The following is a 19,330-nucleotide window of genomic DNA, read 5'->3' on the forward strand; positions in this document are numbered from 1 at the left end:
TTTTGAGTTTTACTATGCTTTTACTATCTTTAAATATAACCTTCACGGCGATTTGCTAATGATACGCATGAAGCAACAAAGGTTATAAATTCTACTGCAAAGACCATGATTCCGAAAATAGCCCATTACACCCCTTCAGTGTAATGGTTTCCTCGGAACAGTTACTCGCTTTATAAGTTATAGTTCTTACTTCTTTTATCTTTACTGTTTATTTGCAGACCACTGTTACAGAATGGAAACTGAGATGTTGCTAACCAGTTCTGTTACTGACTTAATCCGTCATTCCTAACGCACTTAGGAGCAGTGTTATTACCAAGTTTAATAGCTATCAAGTCCCACTTAAAAAGAAAATGTTCAGCTGCAGGCAAAGTTACTCGGCGTGTTTTTGTGTCTGTGTGGAAGAATGTTTCAGGAGTTCAGAAACATCCCATTTTTGGTCATACACTGCAATACCTGACAAATTCCTCTGAACGTGTGAGCTCCATGTGGTACAGACAAGGCACCCTGAGAGGAGTGGAAGCAAACTGAAAATAGTTGTTTGTTGTCTGCATCTCTGAATGAAGCATGTGGCTGCTGTGATCTCTGAGGCAATCTGTTGCCCATCTGGCATCTCTTAGACGAGAGATTGTCACAGCTGGTGAGTTGTGATTTGATGGACCTGAAGTCTGATCCTGTATTACTGCAATTCCTAAGTGCTCGGAGAACTAAACTTTATTCGAAATACCTCTGGTATTAAAATGAGCTTAGCAGCTAATTGGGAAGACTGACCGTGTCATAATACTGGTCTCAACAAAATTGCAGTCTAGACATGCTGAGTTACTCTAATGGTTAACTGGTGAATTAATTGTACAGACGATACAAGCAAAGCTCAAAATGATGCTGCAGCTGCAGAGGGGTGCGGTGAAGTTTTTGCTTCATCACAGTACTGACGGTATGGGTTGCTTGCTGTGCTGTGCTAGGTTGGTAATTTGATAAGAAATTTCATTTGTTGCTTAATGAACCACACAGTTACTGTGTGACGATACACTGAGAACGCTGAGTGTATTCAAATTTTTTAGTAAAAGGGTGAAAGGAACTCCTTGTGGCACCTCTGGTATGCGTTGGAAGTAACTCAGATGTAAGATGAACATGTTGATTGAGTGCCTATGTGATCATGGCTGAACTAATTAATATTGTTGACACTCAAATCTACATCTTTGGGTTTCAGAATTGTAGTTTCCTGATGAAACAAAAGGACTATCTAGAGATTTGAAACAGTGGGGGTAGTACGGACTAGAGAGAACAGCGTTGTTTACACTTTGCTCACATGAAGTGGTGCTAGCAATCGTGGATTTTAATGGACGCTGGAATTTGCAGCAACTGATGGATTCCAGACCCTTGTTGCAGGAAAATGATTCAAATTGTTTCAGGTTTTAGAAGACTGTTTGTATTTCTCTTTCTTATAAGAAACCAACTTTCTAAAGAGCTTTCCCAGGATACCCCATACTTGAGAACCTAGCAGACGCTAAAACTTTGGCTTTTATTTTATCTGCAGAGATCTGAACCTGTTTGTACATTTGAACATGGACGCTTACACCTGAATACATCCGTAATTCAGAAAGGATGTTTGTGCCACAATTCTCTTTTAATGCTCTCGTCCCTTAAATAAATAAATAATAGGCTTGTATTTCTTAAAAGCTGTAAAAGCATGGGTAAGTTAATTTTCAGCTTAGAAGAGCTACAAAAGCAACTCCTGTGGAAAGGTACACTATTCTTAATAAACAAGGAATTTAGTGAGCTACAAATAAATTACTGCAAAGTGGTTTATCTCTAATAGCATCAAGCTAGCAACCAATGTTACACTTCCAGATCACTCTACTTTTCCAGTATTTAAGTGTTTTTTGCTTATGCAGCAAATTTGAAACCAAATGGAAGTTCATTAGCAAACTGAAGAGTTTTAGAGTGCAAAACAACATGTAGGGTATTGTTTTGAAAGCAACATAAAGTAACTATACTCATACAACCATTTGCATACATATAGACGGATGATCTGTAATCAACAGCAGGAAATTCTTTAAGGAAAATACATACGTGCATCCTCTGCTGAGTACAGCTGTATTGGTGGAGACTCTTACTGCTTGCACTTCATCGTGGGTTGCTCAGCATCACCCTCCTGAAGAGGTTTCTCGGTCCTGTGGATGCAGCAGTACAGAGGCTCATGAGAGGGTTCCCTAAACTGTGTCAGTTCTCATGGCAATGGTTAGCAAGGACTGGTAAAGCTTGCAGTTTTTCTCTGCTGGCAGTTACAAAGAACAAAGCTGAGAGCCACAATGGCTGATCTGAAGAGGCAGTGGCCAAAATCCGCTCAGGGGACAGAAACCTGTGACACCCACCTGGTCTTTTGGAACTTCTGGCAGAAACTATATGGTGAAATGGGAGGATTCCCAAGGGCAGAATATTAACTTGTGAAATAAGATAATTGCATATCTAATGCATTGATATTTCTGTGGAGATTCAACGGAGGCGAGCTGTTGGTTTGCGCCATCTCTATTGTGTTAATGTACCCACAGGTGCTCTGTCAGGGCACCAAAGGATTTGGGTGTTTTACTTACTTGGATTGTTGTTTTATATCAAATAACATTTTAATTCTCCAGGTGCCTGTTGGATGGTGTATTGTAGTTCAAAACAGGCATGACATTTGGGTTCAAAAAGGAATATTTTCTTGGGTCAAACTGGTTGTTGCTGATGATGCATGTTTAGCTGATTTGAGTTGTCACATAAGGTGCTGCACGGCTTCCTTTCCTGTCCCTTCTCATGGACCATCTCCATGGACAACGGCAACGTCTTCAAACTTTTCTGCTCTCGTCCTGCAGCACTTTGTAGCTGCCTTGTAGTGCAGGCAGTTCCGTAGCCTACCTGTGCAATGCGAACTGCCTGCATACAGAATGAACTGTGAGCACTGCAAGGAAAAGGAAAAAGGTGAATATTTTTAGCTGTAAAATACAGTCTTTTAAATAAATATCTCTAAGCAAGAAAAATGCTTACTTTTCTCTGGAGCTATTTAGAACTAATAGTGCAGTAGGTTTATTTTTGCCATTAGAACTATTAACTTCTGAAATACTTTTAGCAATGCACTTTTGACTTGCATTCAGGTACACCTGCAGCCTATCAAAAAAAAAAAGACAACTTTTGAGAAGGTAATCACTACAGGTAGGATTAATTATCAGTAAAGCACAGGTGATTCAGTGTGCCCACATTCAAAAATTAATGGGATAATTAATTACTCTATTTAGCTTCACTAAGCTGTATAATGTTTGAGCAGAACCATAATTTATACTCTGGTTGCTTAATCTGGCAGTTATTTCTGAGGAGGTAGTTACGTGTTGCAGTATTCTTAGCAAAGTGATTCGACAATTTATATCACATAATTTACGATACGACTTGGAAATGTTTTGAGAAGACAGTATTACTTCTTTAATTTCAGAGCTTGACCTGAAAATCAATTTGTTAATGCTTACTAGCAGTCTTTTCAGTCATTACTTTCTCTTTTTTTAATCTTTTGCAAGGGTAATTTTATAGTGGTAGTACTATTAATAATTCATACATCCATAGGCATAAGAAACCTATACTTCAGCTTATACTCATCGGCCTCACTTGATTCTCTAGATCAGCTCTCACACTAATAATGTGTTAAAATATTTTTTCCTGTTGTGTGGTTTAAGTATGAAGGCTAAGCTAATGTTGTTCAGACAGACTGAATCTGGCAGCTCTAAAACGTTTCCATGATAAATACACGAACTGTTTATAACTGTCCTTCATAATTTGGATTTCCAACAATTGGTTAAACATAATGCAGATGTTTAAGGAAGAGGAACACTACGTGTTTAAAGAAATCAGGGAAAAGGAAACTCTTGACAGAAGCTTGTTAGCTCTGACCATTTTTTTTGTCAGCAACAACACCAAAAGAAAAAAAAAAAGTACCTTGAGTGTTGATTGCTCAGTAGTTTGAAAATTAATTTTTAAAAGTAATGAAGGTCCTATATGCTTTGTAGTCTTAACTTGCAAGCTTTGGTTTGGACCAAAGCAAATTTCTAAAATCACTATTGGTATTTGCCAAGTTTCTGTTTCCTGTAGCTGGTAATCCAGTCTGTAAAATGGCACTTCAAACTTAGGAAAATCTAATTCTGGATGAAATTCTTCTCTGATAAGGATGTGTTCACGTATACTAGGAGGAAAATTAACTCTGTCCTACCTGAAACCAGGACATTAACTCAAAGTGTGTTTCCAATTTCCTTTTTAAGACTACTGTTTTTCAGTTTGGATTTTCAGGTTTGGAGGTTTTCTTTTGCTCTTTGTGGTCAGGCTCGTATCTAAAAATGGATACAACTATTTAAATTATTCTTCATTCATTTATAGCTATGATGACAACGTTAAACAGCTAAATTTATTGCGTTGTAAATGGCATTGCAAGTTGTTATGGAGAAATTAGGTTTCCAAGAGAACACTTTTTTTGATGCACCAATGAAAACCATGAACTGCTTTTAAAGATGGAGGCTTCGTAGAAGGCAAACCTTCTTTTAGAGTGACCTCCAGAACTACTTTCCTTCAGGAGGGATGTTGCCCTTCTCTTCTTTGCATGAGCACTGCTGTCTCTGTGCCTGCACGGTCCTCATTACAGTGTGCCTTGCCGCAAGAGGGTGACTTTTGCCACAAGCGCAGCACCCAGGGTTTGGTTTACCCATTTGGATGTTTTGTAATTTGTTTGGTATGTTTCTGATGAAGAACAAAATTAGAACGAGATCATCTTGGGCTAGCGTGCCCCCTAACCTTCTACCCGCTGATGGAGAATTCGGGCCCGTCCACCATCTGCTTTATTTTGTTGTTGCCCTGCAGTTCGGTGTGGAAGGCAGAGTTGTATTGAAGGAAGGTAGCAGCAGGGGGACTTTGTGGACACGATCCCTTGCGGGGTGATGAACCCCGTGGAGGCAGGGACGAGCCCCTTTGTGCCAGGTCTGCTGTCCAGGCCTTGGCCTCTGTCTCCTCAGGCTGCCCCTGTCACCACGGCTCTCTGAGGCTTCCCCCACACCGCAGCACCCCACGGACCTTCGCCTCCTTCCCCAACCCCTGACTCAAAGGTGTTAGTGCGGGATGGAACTTGGCCCTCTGCACCCACGCTGCTCAGAGGGCTCGTGCTTCGAGGGGCGTTGCTTCAGCTTCGCCCTCGGGCAGCGGGGCCCGCGGCCCCCTCACGGGGGCTCCGCCGCTCTCGGCCTCCCCCGCCAGGGGCAGGGCGAGGGCTGCCGGCGACGGGGCGGGCCCGGCCGGGGGCGGGCAACGCGGCGGGGGCTGGCGGGGCCGCCCGGGCCCCACCGGCGGCCGTGCCCCGCGGCTTCCCCCGCCGCCCTCCCAGCGCCGCGGCGGCTCCCCCCGCTCGGCCGGGCGGCGCTGCAAGATGGCGGCAGCAGCCGAACGCGGCTCGGAGCTGCCCGCGGAGCCGCCGCGGGGGGCTCGGCCGCCGCCGCCGAGCCCCGAGGAGGTGGCGAGGCGCTTGGCGATCACCCGCCGGGAGCTGAGCAACAGGCGCAAGATCCTGCTGAGGAACCTGCCGGCCGAGAGCAGCAGCCAGGTGCGGCCGGCGGCGGCGTGGCGGCGACCGGGCGAGGGGGGCTGCGGTGGGAGCCGCTCCCGGGGGGCCGGCGTGAGGGAGGGAGGGAGGGAGGCTCGGGGCTGGCCGGGGCTGCCGCGTCCCGGCCCCGTCGCGACCGAGGGGAGATCGGCTTTGTTACCGCCGGCGGCTGGAGGCGGCCCCGCTCTGCCCCCGGCCGGAGCCGCGGGCTGCGCATCCCCGCCCGGGGGGCTCCGGGTGGCTCCGTCGGGGGGTTTCGTGTGGGAGCGCCCCGCCGGAGCCGCCAGCCCCGAGTCCTGCCCGGGGGAGGTGGGGGCGGCTTCCAGAGCCCGCTGGCGGCTGGGGGAAGGCGCTGCGGGTCGCAGGGGAACATCGGCGATCTCCTGAGCCTGCGGCACGCCGGTCAGCTTCGCAGCGATGTAGTCGCTTTGTCGGGTTTTGGCCACCTGCAGACCGGTGGGCGCGCTGAACTCGTGCACAAGGTAAAACCTGTAATTACAGCTTTTGTTCTAAGCCGCTCCCTGGGTCTCTTCCCTTTGCTTTCCCGAGCACAAGGAATTTTGTTGCCCGCGGGTAGGTGCAGCGAGGTTTCACAGGTTCTCGGCAGCTCCCGAAGGTCCGCTCGTTTTGGGGAGAGTCTGCCAAAGATCCCCATAACTCGATCCAGAGCCCCAAGCGTGCTCACCGCCGTGCTCCGTGCCTGCATGCCGGGTGCCTTCGGTCTGCATGGCCGTAGGTGGTCACCGACTTAGAAATGCTGATTGTGCTGTGACCCAGCGTGGTGATTTATACGTAGAGCCTCGCTGCCATGTGTAGCGACCTCACGAGCTAATCGATAAAAAGTTCTCGCTAGCTCGCAACTTGGAAAACCTCGCTTATGTTCGTCTTCTCTTCGAGGAGCTGCCAAGCACGGCTGTTGGCACAGGGGCTTGCTGGTGTATCCACAGCTGCTTGCTGCCCGTGGCTGGCACGGCATCGCTCTGTCGGACGCCCGAGCGGGTGTGTGACTCGCTCCTCCTGTTCCACACGGCAGGTGCTGAATTCACCTGAATTCAGCTGTGGTCCAGTTAAAAACATGGCTCATGTATGCAGAAACCATCAAATTTGGTGTTGCTTGGTCAGACAAAGACTGCTGCAAGGAAGCATTAGCATGAAGGTCCAATTCAGCAACCATGCAGCACTGTGGGAGTTTGCCATTTTGTTTTGGTGACTTAAAAGTAGCACTTTGGTGGCTTTCTCTCTGTACGTAAGGTTCTAGCATTCCCCTGCTGCTAGGCTATGGCAGCACCACCACATACAGATTCTCAATTACAGTTGGAAAAGGTGGCAGTGTGATTCTTAACATCATCGAGCTGTTGGTGTTCGTATGCATAGGCAGAATATTCGTGCTGTAGAGAGGAAGTTTCTGTCCTGGAGCAGTTTTGGAAAGGAGAAGTACGTTTGTGGTCAGGCATGTTAAGTACACCTTTGTACTTGGCTGTCATCTATTTCCAAACATTACCATGAAGCTTACCGTTTCTTGAATCAAACTAATACCCTTGGTTAACTGTGCAGAGGTGTTTTCTCTGCTGTTTTCTTTTTGAAATGATTGCTTAGACAAGTGAAATCAGGTGACATACTGCTCCCCTGGCCAGTTTATTCTCCAATAAGAAAGAGATGAACATCATGAAAATGCAAAGTCTTCCAGAATGGGATTTCATAAGTGTAATTATTAACCTCTAATCACTGGGACATTGGGTTTGCTGTCATTTGTTGTTACTAAGTGAAGATTGAGGCCAAGATTTACCAAAATAGTTTCCAAGTGGGAAACAGCTTTTTTGCTGATAGCGATATGATTGGTGGAGGTGATGACTTTTTTTTCAGAAGGTTCAAAATGACAGCCAAACTCCATTTTTTTCAGGTGAAATTAAATAACAAACATTTTCCTTTGCCAATTATAGCTACATATTAACTTATTTATTTGTTATTGGAGTTATAATCTTCTGTTACCTTTAGAGGTTTCTGACAGAGAAGTGGAGTACCGAAGATTTGTTGTCTCAGAAACCAGACAAACAGATCTGGAAGTGTCAGAAGCCATCAGCACTTCAGGTGCTGGGTGGCTGTAGCGAGGGGGCAAAGGTAACCCACGCTGGAATCTTGATAAGTGGGGTTTCCCTCAAAATGCATTTGGCAACATCTGTACTGCTAAGGGAATCCAGAACCTGTTTTCAGGAGCAAGGGCAATCTGGAGAAGGCATTTTGCAGTCTGTTGAGCCAAGGAGATCAGCACTCCCTTTAGGACTTTCTTCATTGAGTGGCAGTATGTAACAGATCTGACGGGAGAACAAATTAAGTCAGAATTAACCCAAGAACGTTCTTTCTGCTTTGGGTTTTATAGCTCAGTTTGCAAATACGTACTTGCAGGATTAATACTGCTGCAAGCAATTCTCTTGCTACAGCCACCGAGAAAGGTATTTTTGCAACAGACCTGTGGTAAGTATTTTTATTACCACCTTCACCGTTCTTGCAAGCAAAGTCTCCATTTACTGTTCAGCTGGCAAGTTACTCAACTTGGTAGTGCCCTGTCGCAGTGAAGCCTTCCAGGCGTCCTGGCGAGCGCCCGCGTGCGTCCCCGTCCAATTCCTCCAGCGCGGCGCCTGGCTGTGCACACCATCGACCACGGGGCTCGGCAGCCTGACGCATGAGTGCTGTCACCTCTCTGGGGCTGAGATGAAGCACGTGGAGAGCCGTGCAGCTATACACGTACTACTTTTTAGGTTGCTGGAACTATAAAATTAGATAGAAATGCACTTCTATTGGGCTGACTGATTTCTGTCCATTGGGTTAGTGCTGTCAGTAAAACAACTTGCCAGATCATCTCTTGTCTTAAATAATGTTTTCCTCCCTCCCTCAATCAAGTGTTTATCGTTGCGGCTATATGAAAGCTATGCTGAAAATGTGTTCAGTTGGCCATCGTGTTCCTTGTGGAGCTTACCTGCTCATGTCAAGGATGTTGTGCTGCATACCAGCCTTTGGGTACAGGATGTGCTTTCCAAACCACGGTCCTCTCTCCTCCTGCAGCCTTTGCAGAGCATACTCTGCTGGCTTCTATTTCTTCTTGCGATAGTGGGGAAGTGCTCTCATCAGAGTAATCAATTTTTGTCTCCATTAGTATGAAGGGCGTTAGGCAGGATCCAAGGAATCCTAGTGGGGCAGCAGTATGTGGTGTTCTACAGTAAGACAGGCAAGATCGTCCCACTGGTGTCCGTCTTCTTGAAATGTCAGCTGGTGGGTCTGTCCTTCTCAGCGTCAATATCATCTGATGCAATGCTGTGGTAAGACTGATGTTTGTATCAAGGATCTTTCTAAAGAGCCTGGAAGGTAAGCTTGGTTGTAGTTGTTTGTTTTGCTCTGGTCAATGTTTGGTAATCAATTGGCAATCCCACAGTTGGATGTCTCTTGCAATTGCCTTGTGGCAGTGCCTCCCTGATGAATTGGTTAATACATTTCAATAGCAAAGAACACAGTTGCATGTGATGTTGAAAGTGCAGTGTCGAAAGGCAGGTATCGCAGATTGAAGGCTCCTGGAACTGTCAAAAAGCTGCTCCAAGTGCCCTGGGAGGCAGGAGGACTTCTGGGGGTGGAGGGAGATTGGGAGGGAAGGAAGTGATAACAACTTCTCTCCATCACTGAAAGAGATACCAATAACTTCAGGATGTGTAAGTGAGGTTGGTACCATACTAAACCAGGGAAGTTTTATTTCGTATCATATGGCAAATGAACTTCTGTGTGTTTTGTGTTTTTTTTCGCGATTATCCCAACGGATTAGAAGAATTGTTTTTGATTTCCCCAAGTCATTCATTTTTCAGAGTTAGTGGTTTGTCATCTCTGTCTGATTAACTTCCATAGAAGCTGTAGCTCACAAATGTGATGGAAGTCAGCAGTCTGGTTCTCTGGCATACCAGTTAGGATCTCGTGGAGTTGCTTTTAGAAGCAGTAGGACTTGGATTCCCTTTCTTGCTAGTCATTGCTGGGATTTGTAGCAAAATCTCCAGTCTTCACTGCTAAGATCCGATGACTGACAAGGGCTGTTCACTTTTTGATTCCCCTCTTTGCAGGTAAGGAACCTGTGGTGCAGAAGTTGCTCTTGTTTTCAATAAGCTTTTTTCTGCCCCTTATAATCTTTGAATGCAGATGTATTATAGTCACAATTCTGCTTTTCTCCTTTAATATCTGAGACTAGAAAATGAAGGGAATGCTCTACTTTAATGTAGGTCATGAAGTAAATTAGGGCTGATTAATTATTTTAATGCCCTGTAGTTCTTCTTTGGTGTGGCAAAATCTAAAGAAAGATGAAACATTTAGGTATTCATAGGAAACTGGTGCAATTCACCCAGAATGGGGATTTATTTTGTGTTTTGGGACCTGATGTGCCTGTCCAGGTTTTTCACTGGTGTTTGTTCCTGATTAAAAAACAAATTACAACTTAGAATGATGCTATTTCAGAGGTTTTATTCTTTCTGTCTTGATTAGCCACAGTTTTTCCATGTTCCCTTTTAATCGAAAACCTTTAATGAACTGTGGTGATTTGAGGAAACACTCTTTCCCAAACTGTTGTATGCTGGACTTTTAAGTGGAAGCGGCCTTTGTGTTTTAGATTGTCCTCCGTCACACTGACTGCACGTGAAAGGCTTATTGGCCGGGTAGTGAGTAGCCCTCATGCCTTAGGATGTACATGCTTTTTGATTTTCTTTATTGCTTTTCTTTTGTTTTGTGCTCTTCCTCTCTCACATTACCTCTACAATGTCTTTGTCATCTTTCATTTAGCTTCCATATAACCTGGCATACCCAGGACGATGAAATTAGTTTACAATCCCATAGTCTTCCTCTTATCAACACACTAATGTGTTTTTGGAAGACCAGAGAATTACCTTTTTCATTCCCATTATAAGTCTGTTAAGAAATTGCAATTCTTCTGTCTTAGTGACAATATTTTCTTAAATTATCGTATGAAAGATCTTTGGAGGGTTTGGTCTTACAAATGTGAAAGTCAGTTCTCAAACAAAAAGATGCCGTTGTTTTAGTATGGCCTAAAGACAGTTTATGGCCTAGAATCCCAGGCTAGGTTTTATTTCTAGTCTCATAGTTTGTGACCCTGTGGCAGCGCCGAGGGAACGTGCTGAGCAGAAGACTCAGGGCCCACCTCTGTCCTCTCTTCCTGGATGTCAGGTAAAGATCTGCTGCACATCCTGGGCTTGATCCTACAGCCATTGCTCACAAAAGAAGAAATTTCTTTAAAACAATTCGAAAACTGGAGAATTTTTCACAGAAGAGAACATAGGTCACCATGAGTTTATATGTGCGGCTGGCATGGTGAGCCCAATCTTTGTCTGCACCTGTGCTTGGTAGGAGCAAGGGGGGCTTCATCTGGCAGTCAATGCCCAGGTGGTGAAAATCTGGGGATTTCCTACCTCAGGAGTTGCTAGCAGACAGGGGATGTTTAAAATTGCACCTTGCACCAGTCCTTGTGTGTTGTTTTCCAACTTTCTTGTTGGTGATGTGCACTGCACTTCTAACCCTCCGGCAGATTCTCTGTGATTTTTCCTCAATAATAGAAAATTATTTTAAAGCATGTTGCTCTTCTCTTGCTTAAAACTTTTTTTTTTCTTATTTTCCACAACAGACTTTATATATCTGTAGTGAAGTCCATGCGGCATGTCATGGACTCGATCTAGTGGTCTAAAACTGAATTAAATGAACTGTATCATTCATAAACGTAATGCCCTGCCTCTTTCCTGCACTCACGGTGCAAATTGCCAGGCACCGTTAGAGCTGTTAAACGCTTCTGTTGCCAGAACAATGTAATTCAGTATTACATCTAGAGAGAGAAAAATACTTGGTTTTGGGGTGCTGTAATCTTGTATATAGTATGTTGATCCAGGTGGTGACTATATATTTTTGCTTTTTTCCTTATGCTGTTAGATCACCTGGTGTGACCAGGTGATTTTAATAGAACTAATAGCTGAGCTTTATTGATTTGGTAGGTAGGGCAAATGTTCCTGCTAATGACTCATGTTGGTGTTTAAAGAAAAAATATCCAGGTCATAAAGCATAAAGACAGATTGTCTCTGAGGAAGGCATTCTTTCCCTTTGAGAGATGCAAATTTCAAATTGATAATATGTGGTAAAAACTCACGCTGATGTTTTTCTACCCAAGACAAGACAGGACAGGCCAAGAATTAAAGTATTTCAAGACGACGTTTCTTGTGGCAGTAAATAATACATTTTGGAAGGGTATCCAGTCTATATTTACTTGTGCTTTCTCTTAACTCCCCTTGAATATAGTTGTTTTTTCTTTTCCTGCCCATCCTTAAGTATGAATGGATTACTGTGTGGTCAAGATTTTAATTTTTAGTAGTGCTTAGATTAACTAGCTTTTGAAGTACACTTCTGAGAACTCGTAACGGTTACTGGGGGGCCAGGATGCTGGCTCTGGAGCTGCCATGGGGTTCATGACGGCTGTAGCTCTCGTTGTAAGTGCCTCCAGCTCGTGCTGCCCGAATCCTGTAACCTGGCCTGGCGCTGGGGGTGGCAGCGAGGCCTTCCCGTGATAGTGCACCTTGCCCTTCTGTTTAGACTTCGCAGGACACAGTTAAATCGTTGCTGCTGGTGGGTGTCAGCCTCGTTTTTTAGACTACTGGGTTAATTCATTTGTAGCAGGAGACATTTCTTCTCAGAAAGAGCAGTCAGGCATTGGGATGGGTTGCCCAGGGAGGTCGTGGAGTCATCATCCCTGGGGGTGTTCAAGGAGAGGTTGGACATGGTGTTTAGGGACATGGTTTAGTGGGTGACATTGGTGGTAGGGGGATGGTTGGACCAGATGTTGGAGGGCTTTTCCAACCTTAATGATCTCTGACTGGGGAGGGAGGAATCCTTCAGGAGAAGCAGTTTGGTAACCGCTGCATGGAAGACGGTTGGAAGCGCTCAGGTGCCCTGAGCCGGGTGGCTGCCAGGAGCTGGGCCCAAGCCACGGACATTTGCTTCTGCCATGCTCAGGGGACAGCCACGGCCATTGGTTACATCCCGTGGGGTCGGGGCCTGCCAGGCACACACCCCGTTAAATAAATTAAAATGGAAATAGTCTTCATTCTTTTATAACAGGCACCAGCGTTGGAAGGTAAGGGTGAGATTTACAGAAGCGCCCGAGTCGCTCTTTTAAATAAGACGCGAGCTCAAAAGTTGGCTTCGTACTTCTGAAAATATTATGAAGAATCTTAGTCTAATGTACACAGATATGTAGATATCTGTTTAATTTGAAGCAGTATATATTTGCTTAAGAGTCAGCGTGCTGTGTTTTATTTTTGTAAATTGTCTCAAACTGTCTTTATGTGAAAAATGCCCTCGCCAAAATAATACCCAGACGCGGTCAGGCAGTTGCAGGTCTCAGCCCTGCTGCGGGAGTGCAAGACGCTAGCAGTGTGTGCAGAGACCTGGGCAAACCGCTGTTAAAATCCTTACAGGGGCCTTTTAAAGTGACTTAGCTTAAACTAGGTTATCGTTTTAAATCTTCTTTTTGTTCTCATAATTTTTAACATGAAGACCTCGTGATTATCCCATGAAGATAAGTTTGCTTCAGGCTATTTTCCCTCTCAATTAAAATTTCAAACAGTTGCTGGGAAATCATCTGGCTCACACAAAAGACCTTCAAGAGAGTGTTACGAGCCACTTGAAATAGCATTTCCTGCTACTTAACCGCCAGATCAAACTTTCAAAGTTACTCTGGTGGTATATGAAATAAAAAAGGGTGACTGTGTCCCCCTTTTTCTGATCAGGACAGGAACAACTTATGTGGTGTCTTTGTACAGTTGAGCTGTACGACTTCACAGAAAGTGTCATTTCCCTCAGTATCAAGGACCTCGAGGACCTCTCATTGCTGCCCGGCTCTTGTTAGAGAGCTGCCCTCAGCCAAGTCACCTTCCTGACTCGGGTCTTCGCAGTGTGCCTGGCTTATTTTGCTTTTCAGAAACCATATCCTTATCACGTCTGATTAGGGTGGCTGGTAGATCGAGAAACAGCCATATTTTATTAATGCAGTATTTGACAGCTGTTAACTAGTGAAACTAGAGATTGGTGTCCCTTTGACTAAAAGGGGTGCACCTGATACCAGTCAGAGAGCCCAATTAACTCAGGCTGTATATCGCTGAATTAGCCCACTGGCAAGTTGACTGGTCTGCTGGAAATTGGCTGAACTGAAACTTTCAAAGTTTGTTGATTACTTCGATACTCAAATGGTCTTTTGATATCACGTATGGGACTTGCCCAACTGAAATATAAACATGCCCAAAGCATTGCTCTCTTCCTAGGGATGATTAATGTCCATCTCTGCATTCTTGCCACTGAGCTGGTAATAGTTCGTGGGTTTTGTGGGGCACAGGCACGTGTTTTGCTTGTGTTGGGGAGCAGCTTTAGCAAACTAACACACCTCTTGTACTTGTTCCTACTGCGCCTCTCCCACTCCCCTGCTCTTTCCCCATTAATTAGTGGGAGCAAATAATGCCGTTGGGGTTGATTCTTCATTGGACACCTGTGCAGTAATTGATAAATGATACTTTCTGTGGGGTATTCTGGGCAGGATTCACTGCTGCTTGAAAGAATATTCATTATTAAAAGAGCAAAAATCTGCTAAAGTGAACTTGAGCAGTTAGAGGAAACTAAAGCAGCTGTTTTATTTTATTACAGTGTTGCCTGTCCTCAATAAATTGCATGATGTGATGTTGCTGATATCTCATCTGTGTGGCATTTTAACTCTACTAGCTGTACTTTTGAGAAATAGTGTGGTGGTTTTTTTGCTATTTAATGAGCTGTGATGTTATTTGTCTTTATCAAAAGACAGGCAGCAGGACAGTCTGTTGTGCTTATGAGACGTTGTATAATGAAACGTAAATTAATCACATTCAGTAAGCCAATTCTTTACATGAGATAAAAACATTGCTGTAGTAGTATAACCAGCTCTTCTAAAAACAAATATTTGATAGTGTTTCTATGGTAAAGTTTTGTGTTTATCGGGAAAGTTTTTGTTTAAAAAGTAAAGCTAAATTTATACACTTATTTATTTGGTCTGGTGAATTATTTCTCTGATGTTACTTGTACTTTTCTCTTTCAGGAAATCCATGACTTATTTAAAGATTATGAAATAAAGTATTGTTATGTGGACAGAAATAAAAGAACAGGTAAGAAATTAAAATCTTCCAGTGTCACACATTTCAATTCTGTGATGAAACTAGTGAGGAATATCGTCTGCTATGCATGAAGTCATTAACTTGTCTGCCAGCATGTAGCCTGATGGCTGTATGCTTTGTCAGCCTCTTCTGAAGCCAGTGGGGAATTGGAAACTCTATTGATAGTAGTGAGAAGTAGGTTGGCCCTGTATGGTATCTATCAGGCATATTCCCCTTAGTCAGTGTCTCTTTGAGACTAATCTAACCTCAACTGTCCAAATTCCTTTGAAAAACTAATCCTGAGGCTTCTCTTAGGACAAACCTTCACATGTGCATATGACTTGATCAGAGGAAAACGTACCTAGCTCCAGATGCATTTGTTTCAGGTAACATGAGCCAGAAGCAATTCAAAGGAATACTTAAGTCTTTGAAGGAAACATTGCCCTGCATTAAGTCTTGTATTATCTAAGTCAGATCTTCCATTTACAAATCGATTCTCTACATTAGGGGAGTCACGGATTTTTAGCGCTTCTGAGTACAGAGCTGGACAAATGTTTCTCTACATGATCCTGTACATCCAGATTGCCATAGATATTACAGCCTGGATTACCTCAGGAGGTAATCTTGGATTGAAGGACAAATGTGGTGAGTGTGGCAAATTGCTGTCAGGATTTTGCTAGGATAATGATGTTTCTGACACCTGTCCTTGTAAGACTGTGTTTGGTGTGATGGGAAATTTTTTAAAATACAGCTATTAACATCTCCTGGGTTACAGCATCTTAACTTGATGATATACAATCAAAGAAGTTCTTCTGGAGGTTTTCACAGGCCCACCTCTCGAGCCTGTCCAGGTCCTTCTGTGGCATCCCTTCCCTCCAGCGTGTCGACCACACCACACAGCTTGGTGTCATCAGCAAACATGCTGAAGGCACGCTCAATCTCACTGGCCACGGTGCCAGCAGAGATGTGAAATAGTACTGGTCCCACCACTGACCCCTGAGGGGCACCACTCATCCCTGGTCTCCACCTGGACATCGAGCCATTGACTGCAACTCTTTAAGTGTGACCATCCAGCCAATTCCTTACCCGCCGAGTGGTCCATCCATCAAATCCATGCCTCTCCAATTTGGAGACAAGGATGTCATGTGCGACAGTGTCAAAAGCTTTGCACAAAGCTGCGGGGATGACATCAGTTGCTCTTCCCTTATCCACCAACACTGTAAACCCGTCATAGAAGACCACCAAATTTGACAGGCATGATTTGCCCTTAGTGAAGCCATATTGGCTGTCACCAGTCACCTCTCTCCTCTCTGTGGTGATGGACATAGATATTGTAGCGTGAACTACTTGTATTGACTTTTTTTGGATACATTTAATGTCTTTTTAGTTTGATGGACATAATCAGAACTTGTAGAGCTCTGAAGACCTTCCCAATGAGATCTTGTAAAATTTTCCAGAGTAAAAATAATGTTTTCACTTGATTACACAAACTAATTTAAAATAGTGATAAACACAAGGAAGAAGTCTTTAATGACCTCAGAACGTTTTGAAAAAGCATTTTCATCTTAAAAAAGATGAGTCTTTTTAAAATTCATTGCATTTATCCATATATTCTATGGGGTTTACTTGCTTCGTTTTCTTTGCTACAGGATAGGTACAGTTACAGCATAGATCAGAACTTGCTTTAAGAACCCTGTGAATGTTTATATTTTATTTAGAAATCTTCGTTTAGACTGTTTTAACTTCTGGTTATTTAGACATGAAAGAAAATGTTAGCATTTCTGCTTCTGAATGGTGTCATCTTACAATTCATTTGCTTTTTTCACATGTGCAGCGATGTTAGTGGAAACGGATGATTAATAGGTGATCTGGAATAAAAGATGTTTTCTGTTTAAAGAATAATCTTGCAACCAGAGCTTCCTGGAGTTGAATTTCAGGAAGCGATTGTATTGCAGTATGGTAGGTTTTGCTGTGACTAGCACAAATCTACCCGTAGTCATGGTGTGGTAATTGATAGCAAGGAAGGCAGAAAGCTAAAAAAAAAAAAAAATGCTGTGTTTAAAGGGGAAAAAATTAAAAAGCATTGTGTAAGTAATTGTACTAGGACATCTAATTTATGACAAAGAATTCTGTGCTGCTGTTAGGTTCAGGATAGCTAGAAATATTCTGTGCTTTTTGGCTTGTGTGACTCTTACAAAAGTGATAATTGTGTACTGAGGAGGAAAGTATTGTTTATACTTGTTTCTGGACAACTGAGACTCCAAATTTGGGTGTAGGATAAGCGCAGTTTTCAGGCTGTGGTTTCAGAAAAGTTTCTTGCACTGAGCAGTATTGTTGCTGCCGACTTGCTTCTTTTGCCTTTGGACCTTTCTAACTGGGCTCCTCATTTTTCTATCCTGTTCGTGAGTATCCACTGTGAGAGAAGTCAGGAGAGGCAAACTGGAAATGGAGAAAACTTCCTGCTCTGTCTCCAGGAGATGTAGGGAGAATTGATTTTGCCCTGTTTGGATGCGTTAAGGTGGCCAACGTCCTTATGGCAAAGCTTGAGTGCTCAGGGAGATTGAGGTCTGTGGGCACTGGGCTGTGCTTGGCATGGCTGTGTGGTGCAAGCAGAGCTTTCCTGGGGTGTTTCTGCCTTGCATTAAGTTACCTGCAGGCAGGACTGTGATATTTATTCAGTGTGGCAGACACTTAGGGGTGGCGTTTGAAGAGTTGAGGGTGAAGCCTGAGACAAAGTGTGAAGGGATAACAATACCTTTTGTGGGTTAGCTTTTCAATTTCATTTTATTTTCAAGTTAGAATGTTTTAGCTTTTTGAGTTCTTCCCAAATAAATTAATTCTAGACATGTGTAGGAGCGGTTTAATATTTTATGCATACAAAGGATTGAAGTGTAAATATGGCCTCAGGGCTGAACAATGGGTATTATTAAGTTTCCATTGGTCTCTGTGGGAGAACAGCATACAGGAAATCAGCAGGAAACAGCTAAAAGATACTTCAGCACAATTCATAGTGGTTCTCATTACATTTTATTAAGAGAAGTTCTTTTATTAAGAGAAGTTCTTTTATTAAGAGAAGTTCTTTTATTAAGAAAAGTTCTTTTATTAAGAAAAGTTCTTTTATTAAGAAAAGTTCTTTTATTAAGAAAAGTTCTTTTATTAAGAAAAGTTCTTTTATTAAGAAAAGTTCTTTTATTAAGAAAAGTTCTTTTATTAAGGTTACACAGACAAGTTCATATAGCAAGTGTGGGGTGTTGCAGAATTCTTGTCTGCAGCTGATGGTGCCATCTGCTCATCTGTAGGTCTGTCCTGTAGGATGTTGACGCATCTCCAGCGGTGCGTCAAAGAGAGGTGGCCAGGAGTGTGGTATCATGGGCTCGTGTCCATGTCCAGCGCTGAGGCTAGCAGAGAAGCAAGCACTAGCACCAAGCGAACCCCTGTGTGTTGTGCCACCCACCTCCTGGGCCCACCATGTCACCAGCCCCACTGTGATGTGGCCGTGACATCACCAGGGCCTGTGCCAGCGGCACAATGTGGGAAGGGATTGGGAGTTGACCTTCCTTAGCATGTGGCCATGGAGTCCAGGGATCTCTCCTGTAGAATGTTGACACGTCTCCAGCGACGCGTCGAGGAGAGGCCAGGAGTATGGCGTCATGGGCTTGTGTCTATGTCCAGTGCTGTGGCTGGCATTGAAGCAAGTACCGGCAACAAGAGAACCACCATGTGTAACACCAGGCATCTCCTGGGCCCACCATGTCACCAGCCCCACTGTGATGTGGCCGTGACATCACCAGGGCCTGTGCCAGCAGCACAATGTGGGAAGGGATTGGGAGTTGACCTTCCTTAGCATGTGGCCATGGAGTCCAGGGATCTCTCCTGTAGAATGTTGACACGTCTCCAGCGACGCGTCTTGTGTCCGTGTCCAGCGCTGAGGCTAGCAGAGAAGCAAGCACTAGCACCAAGCGAACCCCTGTGTGTTGTGCCACCCACCTCCTGGGCCCACCATGTCACCAGCCCCACTGTGATGTGGCCGTGACATCACCAGGGCCTGTGCCAGCGGCACAATGTGGGAAGGGATTGGGAGTTGACCTTCCTTAGCATGTGGCCATGGAGTCCAGGGATCTCTCCTGTAGAATGTTGACACGTCTCCAGTGACATGTCTCGTGTCCACATCCAGCGCTGTGGCTAGCACTGAAGCAAGTACTGGCAACAAGAGAACCACCAAGTATAATACCAGGCTTCTCCTGGGCCCACCATGTCACTAGCCCCACTGTGATGTGGCCGTGACATCAGTGGGGCTGGTGCCAGCGGCACAATGTGGGAAGGGATTGGGAGTTGACCTTCCTTAGCATGTGGCCATGGAGTCCAGGGATCTCTCCTGTAAAACCTTGAGCCGTCTCCAGCGAAGTGTCTTGCTCTGTCCTTTTCCAGGATTCTATCTGTAATAATAAATAATAAGAGGAAGCAGCTGAAGGGGAGCACCAACCCTCCATTGCCACGGTGGACCTTTACCTCTGCCTTCTCAGCCCAA

General features: G+C 44.3%; 1 protein-coding gene across 9 annotated transcripts in view; it reads left to right on the forward strand.

Annotated features, from left to right (window-relative positions):
- Positions 1–5,363: 5,363 nt before the first annotated feature.
- Positions 5,364–19,330, forward strand: part of RAVER2 (ribonucleoprotein, PTB binding 2) — a 36,430-nt gene continuing 22,463 nt past the window's right edge. For 3 of the 9 annotated variants that reach the window (XM_050712406.1, XM_050712407.1, XM_035564505.2), the window contains exons 1-2: positions 5,400–5,605; positions 14,748–14,814. In XM_050712406.1, coding sequence (XP_050568363.1) covers positions 5,432–5,605; positions 14,748–14,814 — 241 coding nt within the window. In that variant the 5' untranslated portion in view covers positions 5,400–5,431. Of the gene's footprint in view, positions 5,606–14,747; positions 14,815–15,331; positions 15,448–19,330 lie in introns of those variants that run through there. The other 6 variants (XM_035564499.2, XM_035564500.2, XM_050712405.1 and 3 more) reach the window with 4 other exon arrangements.

This window comes from Cygnus atratus, chromosome 8, assembly GCF_013377495.2.
Source record: "Cygnus atratus isolate AKBS03 ecotype Queensland, Australia chromosome 8, CAtr_DNAZoo_HiC_assembly, whole genome shotgun sequence".
Classification (NCBI taxonomy): Eukaryota; Metazoa; Chordata; class Aves; order Anseriformes; family Anatidae; genus Cygnus; species Cygnus atratus.